Raw genomic sequence first — 15,055 nt, forward strand, 5'->3', positions numbered from 1 at the left:
TATAACTCAACAGGTAGAGGTGAAAAAGGGGTGAGAGTGGGTGAGAACAGCAGGCAAGGATTCTCACATAGATCGCCCAGATCACCCAGATCACCCAGGTCGCCCAGGTCAGCCACTTTCCCTTTTCCCCTTGACTCTGAGCCATAAATATGAGTCTAGGGCGCATGTACAATCTGCTGTTCTTTTTCCCTTCATGCTTAGCCATTCGAAGAAGATGCTCCTGAAGGACGTCCAAAAGAAACTTAATGAAAGAATTGCACGTGCTGCGTCACGTGGCTTCACCCGTGAATATCAGAATGAACGGGAAAACGAAGATAACTCTATATGCCTCAAATAGCTCGCTCCGGCTACTCTGGAGAAGTACGAGGATGCAGCAGTAAACTGGGCATTGTAAGTTATGCTATTGATAGGTATAAGTCGTGACACTCACATCAGTAGATAGAGACTTTCTCGTAAAGAGGCGACCAATGCTAATTTCCAAAAATGAACCTAATCCTACCCCACAGCTTCTGAAATCTTTTGCTGAAGACTACATTGCAACAAGGAAAACTCTACCCTCACAGAAGTCTGCTTGTCAGAATCTAATTAACTTCACTTCGAGATGGGAACGAGAAACTTATCGATCTCTGCCGAAGCACGTTAAGGATGATGTTCTGAACGTAAGTCTACCTAGATCTGCTCTGCATTATTTCTTCTAACAACTTAAAGTACATTAGGCAGGATCTTATAGTTAAATATAAACTACCCACTAAGCCACGCGAGCGCTTTATGGTTACAGCAAAGGACATCGCCTACCTTCTTCGTGGTCTTCTCGGCGACGACTAGCACGATTATAAGTGTGACGAATATGACGTTCTGGCGAGAACAAAGGAGATTGGAAGACATGGGAATAGCCTCATGCGTTGCCATTCACGGGTGTCTGCCTTAGGTGTCTGTTCACTTGCTTTGAGGATGTTTGTGTACTTAAACCCTCTCTCTCTGATTTGTCTTCCTTTCCTTCTTCTTTCTCTCTTCAGTCTTGATACTTTCGTTGAATACTACCATGTTGATTTGACATCTTCGTGCCTGAGTGTAACATATGAATGGATGGACCAATTGCTAAAACAAGATAAGGGTTTATATGTGGGTGCTGTATGAAATGGAACGGCCTACAACTAGCTAATTGGCTCAGAATCTTTGCTTCGGTATATATATACCCTGCGAAAGCGGAAAATTGAGAGACCTAGAGCCTTGGAACAGTCAGCACGGGAGGATTTTCAAGATACCTGGCAGGGTTCATGTTGACGAAGTGATACCAGAAGGTTTCTGGGATCAGAAAGGAAAGGGCCTGATCACAAGTAAGTCCCATGGTATAGATTAAGCTCCAGGATCTGAATTTGGATAGTTTCGGCGCATGAAGACATTTGCAATAAGCTTTTTAACTCAGTATCAGCCAACATGACTGACATAGTGGACGTAATAAGCCTTGGGTTTGCACCATCTGGAATCACGCACGAGGTCAATCAAGCAAAAACACGTGAGCCGGCACCAGTATAGTGCTTAACTGGAAGCTTCATTTTACGACGTCCCACAATTCAAGGTGGATGGATGGCTTAATAATTTATCTGCGGTAACGCCGTGGCGGTTGGGCTAGGAAATAGTTACTCAGGGTATATTGGTCAAGCTGATTTCGAGAATGAGTGTAGTGGACCTCCACTAGATAAGGCATCTGTTCAAGATTTGGCCCCCACGTGAGCTAAACACCCAATAAACGCCTAGTAATGTGGATCTTCCGTCCTGTTCATCTACGTAGTTGTATTCATCATCTATAAATAGACGTCCTTAACTATAAAAGAACATACGTTCTCCGTCTCGAATAGAATAGCGAAACGAACTTCTAGGAAGCCGCTTAAATTGCTGCAAAATGGACTCAACCAAACCAGACCCACGGTGTACTATATTCCCGAGATGTGCTGATGCCAATGCACCATCAGCACCACCAGCATCGGAGCGATTGTTCCCCAACACCACATTCCCTGTGGAAAGAACCGAGGGGAGCAATAGTCGTAATCGTTGCCTTCAGAAGCTGCGTAAAGATGAAAATCGTTTTGATGTTCGTCTCAAACGCAACTCCCAGGAAGACCATCAAGGTTCCAAACAACCAAAGGCTTCTTTCTGCAAGAATTACAGTCCTTGGATGGAATTCCAGGTCTTCTTCACTGCAGGTAATCCGGGAAAGACATGCTTAACGAACGGTATCAAATCACGAGGTTTGGTTGTTGCCATTAAGCAGAACAAGAAGAACGGCATCGACAAGACCCATCACCTCGTGAAAACAGCACATTCTAATGTTGCGATGCTGATACACGCATGGGCTGATACCAATGCGATCTTCCTCGTCTATGAAATTATGTCCATCAATCTGGAACGGTTATATTCCGTGGTTAATCTGAAAGAGCCAGATATTGCTTTTATATGTGCTCCTGTCGGAACGCAGCAGGTAGGTGGAACCCCAGAGGCCGGAGATACTATCTCCCGCCAAGATTAGTCATGTAGTAGAGCCCATCCAAATTGCCAGTCGGGGGCCTTTTAGCAACATAGACCTGTCATTGATTCTATTGGTGCACCCGTATGATCCACTCCTCTCTGATTCCGTTAGCTCCAAGTCATCACGTGACGGTTTGGTGGATTCTAGCAAATACCCAGCTGAACTTGCTCAATTTCTCTCCGAGGTTTGAATAAAACTTACAGAGTAATAGAGTCACTATATCCGCACGCACTTCCAAGCTTTCATCCCCCAAATGAATCCTAATGCCTTTTCTTATAACAAGACCTGACGGCCTAAACGGGTTTTGCGGGCCTCTTGCTATCATTGTTGTTTATAAGTTCTAACACTACTCTGAAGCAGACCTAGGATTGTAGCTCAAATGAAGCTATCCCGTTAACTCCTCATCAGAAGTTTCATACCAAACCTCGGAGATTGGTTTGTCTCCTCCAGCTGCCTTTAATCCATCCACCACCAATTCTTCAAATTCTTCGATCCAATTCTCCCAGATAGAGACACAACCCATCCCATCCATATTCCTTTCCCCAAAAGAAATGACTTCTTTCCTCGTGATGATGCGCGTACTGGTTGCTCTTAGTTCATACAGACCAAGTGTTCCACCAGTCCCACTTCCGTCTTTTCGATCTCCATCGTTTCTTTGTCTAGGATCAATACTCCATCAGCCCAGAGTTGAATTTGCGCCAAATCCATGAGCGTGTAAATGTCCTTGTATTTGAGGGTGCTTATCCTCAGCTCCCTTAATATAGGATCAAGAAGGATCAGGCTCCACAGCTGATAGGCTGCTCGAATAAATCGTGGATCATCACACTGGGCCCAGTTGGGTGTTAAAGTACTAAGCCTTGGCCCCAGGGGTTAGGGGCCAGGGGTCCTCACACTGGGCTCAAGGCTCAACAAACTTCTGGAGGGTCCGAGTACTACCTGGAAGGTCCATGATCCAACCCCAAATTGAGTCTATACTAGTATATCATGAGAAACACTCAGTGTATGATTCTTCGCATTGGGAATACCTCGATAGTGCTAATTTCATATGCCCCTCAACCTTCATTTGTATTACCTGACTGACCCTAGTGAATTATACGTTGATCGCCATAACCCCCCATTGACCCATCTAGATATCAGAGCGGATACGCGCTGGACTATTCAAAGGTTGAAGCTCTTCAAATTACACGAAGAAATACCTCAATATTGTACTTACCTTACAAAAGAATGGGTGGTGATAGATTTTCCCCTATCCCCAGGCAATGTTGGCTTGTTTTGCGGTAGAGTCCTCTGCCAGGTGCTCTAAGCGCAGTGAGGAACGGAAGCTATTGGTAAAAAAAAAATCAAGCGTTTCCACATGATTCGTAAGGTCGAGCAGAATTGTGAGGCCTAGTCCTCCTCGTCGTCCCAAGTAACTGATTGAATCCACTGTTCCTCCTTAAATACCACGCCCGTCTTTTCGATCTCCGCGGAAACCTTGGCAAAGTGATCCCTATATAGTTCAGTTGCCTCTGCAGGCAATGTCAGGTGGATCTCTTTGAGAGAGGGTGCCTGAGCCTTCACAGCGGGAAAGTCATGAAAGATGATCGCCAGAGCCTTTGCCTCTTCATCCGTCCCACAGGACACAAAAGAGAGATGTGTGACCGACGCCGGTATAAGGTCCTGGATGAGTGATTCGGGCAAGTCTGAAGCAGCTGCCATGAGATTGCATGATACAATTTCGAGGGGAAGTTGAAGTCTTTCTAGGCTTTTGAAACCACATAACGATGCTCTCCCAGGACTGACAGTGGTACGAGGCTCGTCGTCGAGGAGTACAGAAAGGTCCACGAGGTGGTCTCCGACTTTGTGCTCAATTACCGTGACGAACTGGCAAAGATCCCAGCCTTGCGTAGGATCAATATCTTCCGCTGAATGCCAAAACTTGAACGTCTTGAGACGCGGAGTGTTCTGAAGAAAACGCGCAATTTCAATCTCATCAATGGAAGCATGAACAAAAGAAACCAATTCAAGCGCTTCGTATTTTAGCGCAGCATTTCTATCGCTGCCACCTTTACACCATGTGGCTCCAAAATATTGAACCTGTGGCAAGGTCAGAAAAGAAGCTGCCCAATCTAGATTGAATCTGCCGTCTGCACAGCCATGGCCTACCAAGCTCGTGACTTGAGCAAGGCAGGTGCTGCAACTAGGGTTATTTCGAGCTTTCGAAATCATGGTATCGATAAGTTTATCAGGTGCAGCTTGTGGCTTCCACCACTTAGGCAGGCCGAGAAACTTGACATTCGGAAGCAGAGTCAAAGTAAACGCTGCAGCATGTTGTGAATAACGACCATCGTTGAGGTCTTCCTGAATTACAGCCCAGTATTCCTTCCAGTCTAAACCTGCTTGTTTTAGGTAAGGAGAACCGGCAAGCAGTCGCATCATAGCTTCGTCATGAGATCCGTCAGTCACAAAATGACGCGGTTTGCCCATCGATATTTCACTGTCCTTTACAAAATCCGCCTCTTGAATGTAGCGCGCTACAACAGGCTCCACAGCGATCCTCGCAATCAAGTTGAACGCTGAGCTGATTGCGTCAGGGATTTGGAGTATAGCAAGTCTGCTCTTCACCACCTCTTTTGTCTTGTAGTAGTGGAACTTCTGGAAATGCCAGCGCAGTCTGTTGTGGTACGCAAGAAACGCAGTACATAGAGCATGAAAGCGCTTGCAAGTTAATGCAAGACTCTCGAAGCCCTCTGGCAAGGTATATCCAACGATATGCTCAAGAAGCTCGTTTGGTAAATGCATAAGCTCCATGTTATTCAGGTGAGAGCAACCTTGGAAGTGGGCGCCGCAGTGACTTGAAATAGAGTCTCGATTGTCACGTCACACTCGCGACTCCCGAGTCGAGGAAATAGTCGTTGTCTTATTCTTAGATAAGTCAGATCCCCAGTAAGACAAGGTTTAGGAGGCATAGCTCACTTTCACGGAGAAACAATTAAAATGAGCAACGGGTTCGATGGGTCTGACGATTGGTGGAGGTATCTTGACCAGCCCCGTTGTTCGTGCTCGGGTGATGGCGCTACAAGCACATAGAGAGCCGTGAAGACGTACAAGGCGCGAAATTATGCGCTTCGAAAATAGGTAGAGGAACTTTCTGTGTTGGTGGATGGTAGAAGAAGAAAGAGTGCGAGATTGAGATATGGCCTGTTTGATCACATGACCGATCGCCAACTCATCCTGAGCTGGGTTTAGGAAACAGGTGGACCAACCTTTTGGCCCCCATGGGCCGGGTTAAAGGGGCCACCCCAAGGCTTGTTGACTGTGGCTGCGTAGACGGCATCCACATTACTATCGGTACGCTGATTTTGACCTAGTTTAATAGGGCCCAGTGGAGACTGCATTTTTTGTTAGCTAGCAGATAGAACACATTTGAGGTCAAACTCCCCTCGTCAATGGCCCCAACTGAGCGCGACGAGTTGCCCCGACTCAATCGCCCCCCTATTCTGGGGTTCTGATGCTATCCACTTGAGAGGAGCCCAGATGCAGATACGGAGTACAGGACATCAAATTACCCTTGTGACACGGCTGAACCTATTTCATTTGCCTTGTCGTTGCAGTTCGCCTAACTTGAAATACGTGTTGATTTCATGATTAGTATTCTACTCGACTTGAGAGCATTGGCCACGGAGCAATTCTGATATGGAGAATGAACGAGTATCCAGAGAACAGGAAACGAATTCGTGGGATTTCCATTCCATTACTGTGGCATCTAACAAAGTGCTTCCCTCCTTGGAAGTTGGTGTGAGACATTCCCATATCGTTACACCCAGAGGTATTCAGATGATTTCCAAGGTTCTGGTCTATCATGGGAATTGTAACTCGATTCGCACTTTCCTAAGGTTATCTACAGCGTTGACAGTTCGAGCGGGTGAGACTGCTCATTTCAAATAGTGCTCGTTAGGGCTTTGGTAGTGGGCACCGCGGCGGAGGAAATTAGACCTCAAATACAACATGTCTAGTCATAGAAACCCTTGGTAGCATAGTATATCTTTCTCATTTTCATCTTTTCTTATGGGCCAAAAGAGTCAACATGAAAATTTCGAAGATCGTCGGATCTCGTAGTCTCGCGTGCAGGGTACTTGGTCCATCAAATTGGGTTGATCATGTGTACCATCAGCTTCGAAGGGTTTTCGGAGAAGACTGGCATCTTTCCCTGGTCCTTTATTTGTCAATAAAGCTCTCTCTCCGAGTCATAGCTGGTGTGTCATGCACGAGACATACAGCTCGAGATATCGAGATCACACGCCCACATCTCTAGTACGCTATTCGCTTCTACCTATTAGAGGCCGTTGGCATGTGATATGATGTGATCTAATAGGGCAATGGTCGTTATGGGGTATTTGTTATCTCCAAGGTAACCACGTTTCTTCAGATCTTTGGAATGTGAGCTGCTACTGTATTTCGGTCGTGGATCTCCACATGCCAATGGTATAAGGTGCTATTACATCATTTCTCTTGAGTGGGTGCTGTAATTGGTATATGATAGGTTGACTTTTTGCTCTTTGACTTGTTACATAGTAATGACAGTCGAGAACAATGACCACAACGCTTGGAAGAAGTGCTTCGGTATTGCAACAGATCAAGGTGTACCACAGTGGATGAGATCCGGAGGACTCACGACACATTTTTGTCCACGTGATGTTTGTTGGTGGCACCTGGACACCAAGCACACTACTGCGGCCCAAGGCGAAATTGAAGTCAGCCTTGCCGTTGGTTTGGCCAATCCTAGGGGTGAATACGATGATATATGCCAGTGCCAAGAGGCCCCAGTTTCAGCCACACCGAGATGAATGTATCTAAACCAAGGGGAGAGAGGGTCAGTGCGGTGTTCGCGAGACGGAAGGTGAGAATCACCCACTCTCACCCAGCTTCTCACCCTGTCTATTGCCCACTCACCCTGCCTCTGTTGAGTTATAAGTGACGCTTCAATGTTTGCATAGTTGATGGGAGTTGATTGTATTGTTGTGTGTTGTTCTAGGTACAAAGAGGCTGGTAGCCAGGTAGACATATATACATGTACGTGCTCCCGTCCCCGTGACTATCTTAGTGACCGCGATATTCAACACTCCCACTCGCTGATTTCTTTCGCCATGAAGAATGTCAGCGATTAACTATCACGGTTGCTAGGCCCTATTAAAAACTCCAAAAAAACCCCTAGGGTAAAAAGAAGGAAAGGGTGCCTGCATATACCGTTTCGTTTTTGGCTTGAAAGCTGGTGTCCTATGAGAGTATCACTCAATGCCGAGGCCCTTTCGAAACCATTCAAATCTGATTCGTGTAAGGGGCTTCGTCAAACCATCAGCAATCTGTTCTATTGTCGGGACATATCTCAGTTCCACTATCCTAGCATCTTGAACTTCTCCTTGCTACTTTCGTTGGATTTCTATATGTTTTGTACGCGAATAGTATTGAGGGTTCGAGGCCAGCGCAATAGCTCCCTGATTGTCGCCGCAAATGATTGTTGCGCATTTTCCTTGGCTTATGTTCAGCTCATAAAGGAGTCTCCTTAACTAGATAGCTTCCTTTGTTGCTTGTGTCTGGCTAATGAATTCTGCTTCGCAGGTTAACAGGGCAACGGTGTTCTGCCGTTTCGATTGCTAGCTAATCGCTCTACTTCCAATATTAAACAGGTATCCGGCCGTCGACCGTCTTGTTTGGCGACAGCTAGCCTAGTCTGTATCTGTGAAACCACGAAGCATCTGGAGCAAGCCTTTGTATGTGAGACTAAGAGATTTGGTGCCTTTGAGGTACCGAAGAATTCGATAGCCAAGCTTCACGTGTTGTGGACCAGGGTTTGTCAAATATCTGCTCGCCGCTAAGACTGCATATGTAATATCACCTCTAGTTCCAAGTATAATATATATCAGCGATCCGATCATACGCTGATACTCGTTCTTCAGAGTCGAGGGACAGATATATTTAGGTCTATTTTCTAGCAGAGGTGAAGTGTCTATAGGTGTGCTAACGGGTATATAGTCTAATATTCTAAACTGCTAGAGGACCTTGTATACGTAAGCCTCTTAGCTGAGATAGAGGATTCTATTCTGCCGGTCTCTCCGAATAGCTATACCGAGATAGTAGCTATATAGGCCTAGATCTGTTATGTGAAAACGATTTCTAAGGCTCCGTTTGATCTTCTTTATCTCTGTAATACTTAGCCCGATGATCAAGAGGTTATCAACATATACTACAATATATATACTACTCCGAACAAAGATGCTAAGATTAGCATTGATAGGCTTAAAGCCAAGGCCCCGAAGGAAGTTAGTAAGAGTCTAGTACCAGATACGAGGTGCTTGTTTCAGGCCGTAGAGTGCTTTACGGAGCTTATAGACCCTAGATATACTATCCGTAGTATGGTAGGGCTGTTCGATATAGATCTCGTGGTCTACCTCGCCGTATAAGAACGCTATTTTAATATCCATCTGCTCGATCTCGAGATTAAGGGCAGCTGTAATTGCGAATAGGGCCTTGTAGCTTATTAGTTTAACCACCGAAGCGAAAGTTTCGTTATAATCGACACCTTCCTCTTAAGTAAAACCTCTAACCACCTATCTGCACTTGTAGCGGACGATCTCTCCGCGAGCTCCTCTTTTTAGTTTGAAGATCTACTTCCCGCTTAGGACTCGGCGATAGTTAGGCGGGTTAACGATTTCCCAAGTTTTGTTTTGCTTGAGCGATTATATCTCTTCGGTTATTCCCTTTTCCTATTCGAGCCAGCGTAGATTATTCTTGGCCTAACGAAGGGACTTCGGTTCAAAGGGTTCAGTCTCTTCCGCGGCTACGGTCAAGAAAGTTGGAATCATATTCTCGTCAGGGACATTTATTAATACAAGTTCTTCTTCGTCGTAGTTAGATATGTCCTAAGAGGTTTGTGTATCCCGAAGCTTGAGCTTAGGGTAACGTTCAAGTGTACCGCGAGGCACGATATATTCTACGCTACCCCCTCGGCCCTTAGAATAATTCAGCTAATCTTGTGGAATTCGCCCTTACTAAGTATCGCCTTATTGCTGGTCACTACCGGACGGTAAGTTAATCCTAGGGACGGAGTCCTGTAAAGCAGGTGATGAAGACCTGAAGATATCGTTACTCCCTAGTAGTGAAAAGGTCCTTTCTCCTTGTCTAGTAACAGTGGGCTGCGAGTTATTATTACTCGACTAAGGTATATACTCTTGCACTTTGTCGTCTAATGATCTAGGCTGTGTTTGCCCTTACGGCGCTAGGGATACTTGACGTCCCGAGGCTGGCATAGATATATGTTGTATACTTGCCGACGGTTGGTTTATCAGTCCCACCGTCTTACTCCCCCCTACGGTAGCAGCCGTTGCCCTAGGTAAGCTCTGCTGTTTAGCTCCTATATCTTCTATAGTCTGTGTAGAGGGTGTGTTGAGGACTTTATGAAATTCTGCGTTTAGCGTACTAATGATCCTGCCGTCTTCTAGTAGGATACGATAGTTCGTATTTCCTTCGTATCCCAGTAATAGATATAGCCTTGTTCTTAGTCCTGCTAGCTTCTTTCTTTGTCTAGGTAGAATGAGATACTCTCCCTTAGATCCTATGACTCTCAGCCGTGATAGGTCAGGCTTGTCACTATACCAAGCTTAGTACGGAGTTATGTTACGTTTAGATGATAGTAATCGATTCGAGAGGAAGGCCGTAGTCCGCGTAATCTCCGGCCAGAACTTCGGCGGTAGTTTTGTATACGCGAGCGTTAGTCCGACTCGATCGTAGATTGTCCTGTAGGCCCTTTCTGCCACTCTATTCTGTTAGTGCTAATCGATACCTATGACTTCGGCTTGGATTGCTCTTAAGAAGAGGGTAAACTTTATTTCTTCTCCTACTTGCTTAGGGATCTAGTCAAGACGAATTCGTCTGTATTTGCGCTTGGGGCGCTTATTGTGGTCGAGGAAATACCGCAAGGACTCAACAACGAATTCTTAGCGCTGTGGTATAGGGATAATCTTAACCTATCTAGTAAAGTCGTCGACAATAGTTATCTAGTAGCGGCTACTATCAAGGCCCTCCTTAAATAGTCCTGTAATATCGATATAGAGGAGTTCTATAGCATATTTGGATCTTTTGCTCGCTTCTGAACGACGATAGGAGGTTTCGGTTATTCGTCCCTAGAGGTATAGGTTGCAAGGTTAGCGTGGTGCAACGTCCTGAATACCGTAGGCTTGCTTTTTGAGTCGTTGAATATTCGTATCGCTTATATAGGCAAGCCTATTATGCTAAAGCGCCGATTGCGGTCTGATGTAGTAGGCTAGGAATGCGGGTTTCGCCTATAGGTCGAGTGCGTAGACTCTATAATATTAGCTTGTAGTAAATAGGTTCCTCCTATCTAACTTGTTCCGAATCTTTACACTATTGCTCGAGAAGTCTATCTTTGCCCCCCGATTGAGAAGTTGTAATATAGATATAAGGTTTGTATACGCGGTCGGGACGAACAAGACGTTATCTAGAACTAGCTACTTCTTTTTGCCTTGTATATTATACAGGATATTTGCTACTCCTATACTAGAAGGAGCCGTTAAGGTGTCGACGCTCCTTAACGGTGGACCATTATATTTGTCTATCTTAACGAATCTCGAAGCATTGTTGCAGACGTGCTAGGCACACCTACTATCCACGATCTAGGCGTTACGGATCGAGGGAGCTTTTGTGACTATTAAACAAGGAATATGATTAAACGTAGCAAAGTTTCCTTCGATTTCCGCTCCGAATGCTTTATTGATATCTTGTCTCGAGACTCGCGTCGCTATAAAGGTAGGTCTTTTAGGGTCCCTCGGCCCCTCAGAATCGTCGTCCTTATTATCTATATTAGCACGCTTCTTAGATAGCTTACGGGAGTCGGCGGTTACACCGCTAGACCTTAGCTTGCGTGTCTTTTTCTGTTTTTCTTAGTCCCTTAGATCGGGATTCTTCTTGAAGTATTCAGGCTCTGTATAATAGGGCCTTCGATAGAAAGCATAGAACGGGATATTATATATCTCGATTCGGTATGTTTGCCCGTCTAGGGACGGTATAATCTTTTTGTCCTTAAAGCTTCGGCTTAGTGTAAAGGCGGGAAGCGTATTTGTGTCTATAGGCTTGTTACCTAGCTATCCTTTTCGATACTCCTCCTCGATAGCCTTATTCTTAATATAGTTAAATATAGGAGCTACTTTAGTGATATTTCTATCTTTATCTCTATCGTTGACAATATCTATTTATCTGAAAATATAGTCGCGGAAGCTCTTATATTCCGGACCTAAAGCATACAAGAAAAAGAAGGTTCGTTCGATTTCAGAAGTGATATAAGCGGGGTTAAGCAAGAGTTTTTCCGTATAGATCTTTCTGATCTCGGCCCCGAGGGCTTGTGCACTCCTATATTTTGCTCGGGTAAGAGATATATACCTTCGCTGAAGACTGATATATATCCCTAAGCCTTCTAGTTTGAAGTTTTCTTTTACCGCTTTAATTAGTGATTAGACTCGAATGATTTCGAAGGCGTTTATCCGCTAAGCCGTATTATGGGTTAGCTTTGCCGTAATTATTGACGAATAGAATATCTGGCGGTAGGACTAATACTGTGCCTCCTCCTCTTCTATAGGTGGGATCGGTCTATCTTGAGCTACTAGAGATATACGAAGAAACTCCTTAACTTTTTAGTTCTACTAAGCCTAGTCGTTGGTATTATCGAGAATTAGTATAGTATTATAGAATAAGCTTAAGCCTATTTGTTCGAATTTATTCGAATCCATCCTAATAAGGGGACTCTTCGGTGCTAAAGAATTCGGCGCTTGAAATAGTACTCGAGCAGATCGAAGGGATAGAAGGCGTGTAGCTTAATAATTCGGGCGATCTTAGCTCTAGACTAAAAAGTTCCAGGCTCGAAGCCTTGCTTAGTTGACTAGAATAAACGGATTAGGAACGCTCTAACGAACTTGGGCTAGGTATATACGATAGAGGAACGTATTCGCTGTCTAGTAGCTCGTAGGACTTAAGATAACGGCTATAAGATCCGAAGAAGTAAGGAAAACGGACGCGGTCGACTATATATCGTGATTATTGCTCTGCGAAGGTTATAGGTCTATTTAGTCGGAGATTGTACCGGGCTAGGCTATTGCCGGTTAAGGTTAATAGTGTATCGGTGTTTGTTGAGTTGAGATGACTCGGCCCTTGTTCCAGATTAGGGAGTACGGGTTGAGCTTAGCGCGGAGAATTGTGCTCTGTAGTATTCTAGTAATCGGCGATTATAGAGGCAATAGCGAGCGCCCGGCGTATACGCTCTTCTAGAGGTAAATTTCTATAGGCTCCTCCGACTGCGTATCGGGAAAGTGATAGGAAATTCGTCTTCTGGATTTATATAAAGCGCTAATAGCGGATGTTTTAAAGATAACACACTAAACTAAGCTCTTCGTCAATCTAGTTATGTCCCTTCTATGATCCGGGTTTTCTTGTTATAGGGTAGAATAAAACTTCGTCCTTTTTCAAGGAGATCGGAATTTTGAGAGGAAAAAGTAGTGTATCGGCGTGCTATAGAAGGCAGGTTATTGTATATATCTCTAGCGATATAATATATCTGCAGCGGTGTGACTAGGTATTGTTTGTTGTGTAATATAGCTATAGGGTATTATTAGTCTAACGATCATCTATAGCGGTGTGATAGCTGTCGCCTATTTGTAACATAGAGGTGTATCCCAGGATTAGTCTGACGAATATCCGTAGCGGTGTAGTGGTTCTTTGTGAGATTTGTGTGATAATTTCGCACAATTCGTTTTCCTCTTAGACGTGAGAGACGTGTTTTCTCTGCTGAAGTTCGAAGCAAGCTGTTCTAGTTCGGTCAATAGATAAAGCTATTACTTAGCGGGGAAACTTAGTAGGAAGTATTTTCTAGTTTAATGTGCGTAGTCTCGGGCTTATAACCTATTGAGTTATAAGTGACGCTTCAATGTTTGCATAGTTAATAGGAGTTGATTGTATTATTATGTGTTGTTCTAGGTACAAAGAGGCTAGTAGCCAGGTAGATATATATATATGCACGTGCTCCCGTCCCCGTGACTATCTTAGTGACCGCGATATTCAATAGCCTCACCTAAGTCGCGCGACGCTAAAGCGGCGCTCACCTATTTCTCACCCGGGCGGCAGCCACCCGACTATCTGCCGCACATAAGCCAATTATAGTACGCGACTAATTCTTAATACGCCCTGAGCTCTAAAATCGCGTCGGATTTGATCTTAGGGTAAGTGTGGGTGATATGGGTGAGAACTTTGGAGACTAGGGTTGTTGAATATCGCGGTCACTGAGATAGTCACGGGGACGGGAGCACGTGCATGTATATATGTCTACCTGGCTACTAGCCTCTTTGTACCTAGAACAATACATAACAATATAATCAACTCCTATTAACTATGCAAATATTGAAGCGTCACTTATAACTTAATAGGTTATGAGCCCGAGACTACGCATATTAAACTGGAAAATACTTCCTACTAAGTTTCCCCGCTAAGTGATAGCTTTATCTATTAACCGAACTGGAATAGCTTGCTTCGAACTTCAGCAGAGAAAACACGTCTCTTACGTCTAAGAGGAAAACGAATTGTGCGAAATTATCACACAAATCTCATAAAGAACCACTACACCGCTACGGACATTCGTTAGACTAATCCTAGGATATACCTCTATGTTACAAATAGGCGATAGCTATTATACTGCTATAGATGATCGTCAGACTAATGATACCCTACAGCTATATTATATAACAAACAATACCTGGTTATACCGCTATAGATATATTATATCACTAGAGATATATGTAATAACCTGCCTTCTGTAGCACGCCGATATACTACTTTTTCCCTCTCAAAATTCCGATCTCCTTGAAAAAGGACGAAGTTTTATTCTACTCTATAACAAGAAAACCCGGATCACAGAAGGGATATAACTAGATTAACGAAGAGCTTAGTTTAGTGTGTTATCTTCGAAATATCCGCTATTAGCGCTTTACACAAATCTAGAAGACGAATTTCCTATTACTTTCCCGATACGTAGTCGGAGGAGCCTATAGAAATTTACCTCTAGAAGAGCGTACACGCCGGGCGCTCGCTATTGCCTCTATGATCGCCGATTGCTAGAATACTATAGAGCACAATTCTCCGCGCTAAGCTCAACCCGTACTCCCTAATCCGGAATAAGGGCCGAGTTATCTTAACTTAACAAATACCGATATACTATTGACCTCGACCGGTAATAGCCTAGCCCGGTATAATCTCCGACTAAATAGACCTATAACCTTCGTAGAGCAATAATCACGATATATAGTCGACCGCGTCCGTTTTCCTTACTTCTTCGGATCTTATAGCCGTTATCTTAAGTCCTACGAGCTACTAGATAGCGAATACGTTCCTCTATCGTATATACCTAGCCTAAGTTCGTTAGAGCGTTCCTAATCCGTTTATTCTAGTTAACTAAGCAAGGCTTCGAGCCTAGAACTTTTTGGTCTAGAGCTA

At 44.4% G+C, this 15,055-nt stretch overlaps 2 protein-coding genes across 2 annotated transcripts; one reads left to right on the forward strand and one right to left on the reverse strand.

Moving 5' to 3' along the window:
• Positions 1–324: 324 nt before the first annotated feature.
• On the forward strand, positions 325–825 carry N7458_010288 (uncharacterized protein; the record flags this gene model as incomplete). Its single annotated transcript, XM_056913670.1, has 3 exons — positions 325–390; positions 507–659; positions 754–825. The coding sequence occupies 3 exons, from the start codon at positions 325–327 to the stop codon at positions 823–825; spliced, it is 291 nt and encodes a 96-aa protein (XP_056762519.1).
• Positions 826–3,913: 3,088 nt separating this feature from the next.
• Positions 3,914–5,317, reverse strand: N7458_010289 (F-box protein; the record flags this gene model as incomplete). The annotated part of the gene is made up of 1 exon (XM_056913671.1): positions 3,914–5,317. The coding sequence occupies one exon, from the start codon at positions 5,315–5,317 to the stop codon at positions 3,914–3,916; it is 1,404 nt and encodes a 467-aa protein (XP_056762520.1).
• Between the last annotated feature and the right edge of the window lie 9,738 nt (positions 5,318–15,055).

Source organism: Penicillium daleae, assembly GCF_028827525.1.
Source record: "Penicillium daleae strain IBT 16125 chromosome Unknown utg000008l_segment0_segment0, whole genome shotgun sequence".
Lineage (NCBI taxonomy): Eukaryota > Fungi > Ascomycota > Eurotiomycetes > Eurotiales > Aspergillaceae > Penicillium > Penicillium daleae.